Source organism: Glossina fuscipes, unplaced genomic scaffold (assembly GCF_014805625.2).
Source record: "Glossina fuscipes isolate IAEA_lab_2018 unplaced genomic scaffold, Yale_Gfus_2 27, whole genome shotgun sequence".
Lineage (NCBI taxonomy): Eukaryota > Metazoa > Arthropoda > Insecta > Diptera > Glossinidae > Glossina > Glossina fuscipes.
This window is the reverse complement of record NW_023998422.1, coordinates 3,180,603-3,185,110: the sequence shown is the minus strand read 5'-3', so window position 1 is coordinate 3,185,110 and position 4,508 is coordinate 3,180,603. Positions and strand designations below refer to the sequence as shown.

General features: G+C 36.1%; 1 protein-coding gene across 1 annotated transcript; it reads left to right on the top strand.

Moving 5' to 3' along the window:
* The first annotated feature begins 3,318 nt into the window (after positions 1-3,318).
* LOC119635797 lies at positions 3,319-4,215 on the top strand. The gene has a single exon (XM_038030802.1). The coding sequence runs from the start codon at positions 3,319-3,321 to the stop codon at positions 4,213-4,215; it is 897 nt and encodes a 298-aa protein (XP_037886730.1).
* Positions 4,216-4,508: the final 293 nt, after the last annotated feature.

Here is a 4,508-nt window from a genome sequence, read left to right as displayed (position 1 = left end):
GCATGCCCTGAACCACATAGGTATCTCAGATACCAACTTGTGCACACCCTACGAATATGCTGATGAGACTTTCTTTTACATTTTGTGTGAAGAGGTGGTTATCAATTAAGATCGAACGCTACGTCTGCCTAACGTCAGAGACAATATAGTCTATCTCTCACGTGATCGCCTAAGAGTTTGGAGGAGTACAATAAACCTTCTAGGTCCCACTACGATTTGCCCCTTTGAAAGTTTTTGAGAGTTTTTCCTTTAGGAACGCGTATATTTTTATTACTAACTTAGGTTAACAATGGATAAAACACAATAACTGGATATGGCCAGGTCATAATGTATATGTGAAGTTCGGAGTAAGTCCGATTTTTATTATTAATATTTTATAAAGCACAAGTCTTCTGGGATCTAAGAAATCGTAGTTGGGTAAACGAGATTCAGGACTTCCTAAACAGTTTATCGTGCGGTAGGAGGCTCTATCAGTAACTGCAAGATCTTTCCTTTTTTTATTTAATTATCATTTTCTTGATTTCCAAACTGTAATTATTAAATTCCGCGAACCTCAAAGAGTAGAAAACCCCCCCAAAAAAAAAAAAAAAATTTGAAGGGGCTGGACAGATTTCGAAAATGATTGCCGCATCCTTAATAACATAAATCAAAAAAAAAAAAAAAAAGCACTTTACTACACCTATAGTTATCTTAATTAAAAAGGAAGAAAGAGTGAAGATGCGTTTTCTGTGTGCCTTTGAAGTGCAATCAAGCTAAACCAATGGCGCCATTATTGTGACTGATGTAACCGTTTTGATAACCACTATTGATATTGTTATCTCATCAAAAAAAAAAAACAGGAAGCAGAAGTTTGATATTCATAAGGTATTATTTTCTGACGTACACAAGTTCCATATTCTGTGTACTCTTAAGAATACACACCTTACTCTTTTCATTGGAATACATATTAAAACAATAATATCTTGTACTCTGTCCAATCAGGTTTCAGTAATGCACAATGCACAACAAACATGTAGAACTTTTCCCCAAAATAATATCAAACATTTGACTTCAGGCGAAAATTACTGCAATTTATAGGTTTCCTTTTTAACAAAAGGATTAAAAGTTTTTCCTCGCATGCGTTTTGCTTCTCAAAAAAACAAACACACAATGCTGCCAAAAACAATAAACAACATAAAGTTGTGTGTGTGTGTGTGTGTGTTAGAGTTGAAAAACATAAAACGCTTGCGACCAAAAACCATAAAATTATTGCTCATGCATATGTATCAACGTGTTTTGAAAATGTTTCACTTTAAGGTAAAGGAGATCTGAGCAGCCTTTACATATGCATTTATTTATGTGCGTAGGTAGAAGTTTGCCCATATTTGCTGCTGTAAAACTTTTCTCTTTTCTTTATTGTTTTTTCTTTATTGTTTTTTTTTTTTTTTTTTTTGCTTTGTTTGCCTTGCTAAGCATCCTAACTACTGTTCCAGTTTAATTCATGATTGTATATTAAATAGTCGCAAAACCACATACAAACTCATCCCAGCAGATTGGCGTGCGTTTGTTTTAAGGAATTAAAACTATCTGTTACTTTTAAACCGTAAAGAGGATTAAGATCTTTTTGCAAAATTTATTAAGTATAATTCCCACAAAAGCAATGATATGAGGACTTCAGTTCTTTATAGAATTTAATGACTTAATTCTCTTGGCAACGTTTCCTAAACTCTTTCTTTCTCTTCCTTCGCCTAACTGTGTATCTATCGACTCTTCAATTTTTTATTGGCTTCGTTTTTCTTTTCGAAGGTCTTTGCAACGATGCAATTCAAACTAAATGAGGTGAATATGCTTTTTATTATGCAATACGAAGGGTAAGTAAGCTAACGCTCCTATTATAGCCGCCAGAGCATTGGCAAACGTTTACAAGGCAAGGAATGCTGCAATTAACGAGATAAGATTCCGAGCAGATAGTTTGGCTTTCTATAGCCAAAAACCTTGAAATATCGATTGAGACCATGAAGTTTTCTTTGAAGCCTACTCCCTTCACAAATTTGTTTTATTACCATTACCAGCTTAAGCACGAAAATCAGTTATGGTAAACTTTCAAGTAAGTAGGAAAAAATAAGTAAACGCAGGCGTCCCTGGACGCTTCCTTGGACGACAGAACTATTTACGCAGTACGGAGGAAAAGATGACGCTGCTTTTGGTTCCTTCGATTGTCAGACTTATGCAAATAAATGGGGCATTGGAATAAAATTGAAACGGACCAAAGAGGTTTTCATAAAATCGAAGAGAAAGATTGTCTTGTAGAATTAATAGGATATAAAAACATGCCAATAAGACACATATCTCTCGCTTTATTCCTATACGGTAGACTTTTAACATCCTTCCCCGACTCGAAATACTAGGTAAACTACTAGGTAAAATTCACTCCAACAACAACTTCAAAGGAACAATGTCAAAATGAACGAGTAAAAAAACTATAATCGGTCGTGACCGAATTTTTTATACCCTCCACCGTTGTACTAAAAAAACGAAAAGAACTAAATTGCCAAACTCAGTAGCAGTGTTGTACTTCATGAGTAAATAGCAAAAATAGCAGAAAGCAAACACAGTTTTTGTGCATAGGCGCGTGGGCAATGCAACCGTGTCTTCCAACCAGTTTGGGTCGTTTTTAAATTCTCTTACAAATTTGATTTGCGATCGTGACGATATTTACCACAGATACATAATTGGCTGATGGACCGCCGATTGAGGGACATGTTTCGGTACGTTCCGAATTTGGATCTGACCAAGATTTTAGATTCTTTATGGGTTTATTGAGGGATCAGGTTGCTAAAAAAAAATTATACTTTGATATACCATAATATCGGGTGGGCGTGGTCAATTTTTTTTTAAGAGAGAGTTTTCCTAATGCGTTAAGGGCGAGAACCCATATATATATGTATATGAAGATGGCCGCAATACGTATTGATCAGGCGTAAACGTGCGGAAAACGTGCTTTATATGGCTTTGTTGATACCTACGATTGATTGATTTTTTGAAAAAAAATTGAAAAATGTCGCCTACAAGCGTGTACCTAATCAGTATTATGAAACGACCAAAAATTCTCTTCTCTCTTGCAGAAGATAATAATAATTTCTAGAAATCTCATGGCAACCATTGTCCTCAATGAAGATATGGTATGTTCGCCTCTCTTGACAAGATTAAAATACATTATTATAATATATTATAAGTCGATCTGCAATATATTTTTTTTAAAGCTATTTACCAGTTCTTCTGCTGGACATTTAAGCAAAGTCCTAAGAAAGCACAAGTGTATTCAAATTCCATATCAAAATGCCGAACCTTACTAAACGCGACACCAGCAAGCTGGATGAATTCGGTTCCCTTGATTACAAGCAGCCGATGCCTAAACAGCAAGATATGCGTACCTCCACCTATCTGGGTAATCGGTACATCAATGACACTATGTATGGTAATAAAATTCATGCCAAAATTAATGAATCCCGCCACTTTGTCGAGGATGAAGTGTTAGTAAAACAACGTACTAGTGATTATAAGGCCAATTATGTGTGGAAGTTCGCTGATCCTTATGAAGACCGTAATCCAACTTTACCTAGGAAAATGGAAAATATGAAAACATGCTACGAAATGAAACTAAAATTTCTGAAACGTCCAATGCAACCAGCTACAAGTGTAACACGCTCAGATTTCTCATGGAACCCAGAGCATTCAAATTTAGCACCAGTCTATCCACTATTACCAGCTCCGGTCGGTTCAACTATTGTTACCGTGGATCGTAATATGCACGGCTATAGCAAGTACTTGGATCCCCAAGCTACCACTCAACGTTTAGATTATTGTTATCGGTCTCCCAACGATATAATGCAAGGTATTGGTGCCCACGATAATATAACATTTTGGAATTGGAAAGATATTGAACTTCGCAGAAAGAACGTATTTCGCCACAAAGATGTTCAGCAGTGCGATAAATTCGCTGCAGATGAATGTGTTAAACGACGTTGCGAGTTTGCCAGTCAAGTAAAATCGGTGCCCTATTCCGGTATGACTACTGAAGTGCGTCAAAACTATATTGAGCCAATTAAGACCACAATCGATTATGATACAAGTCATTTTCAAAACGATCTGGTGTACGAACCTGCGGACCAGTTACCCAAAAAAACAGAATACAGTATATTGGGTAGTGGTGAACGTACGCAAAAATTTGTCTAAGGTGTTTTTTTTTTTATATTTTATAACAGAATATCGCGTCAAGAATCAAGGAATTGCATGCAATTTTTCATCTGTGTGTGTATGTCCCGCAAATTGATATATAGAAAATACAGAATATCCTTGATTTTATATGTGTGTTTTAGACGGGGCGAAATGCTCACGGTTACGGTAGACGCTTTGAGTCGTTCGGAAAAGAAGATTTATAGCATCACAGACGAGCCCAACTCCTCTTAAAATGCTAGGGTTGTAAGAACGCAAGATCAACGTGTGTTTCTGGTTATAAGTTCTTTTTT

Coding starts and splice junctions, on each gene's coding strand:
- LOC119635797 (XM_038030802.1), top strand. CDS start 3,319: ATGCCGAACCTTACTAAACGCGACACCAGCAAGCTGGATGAATTCGGT.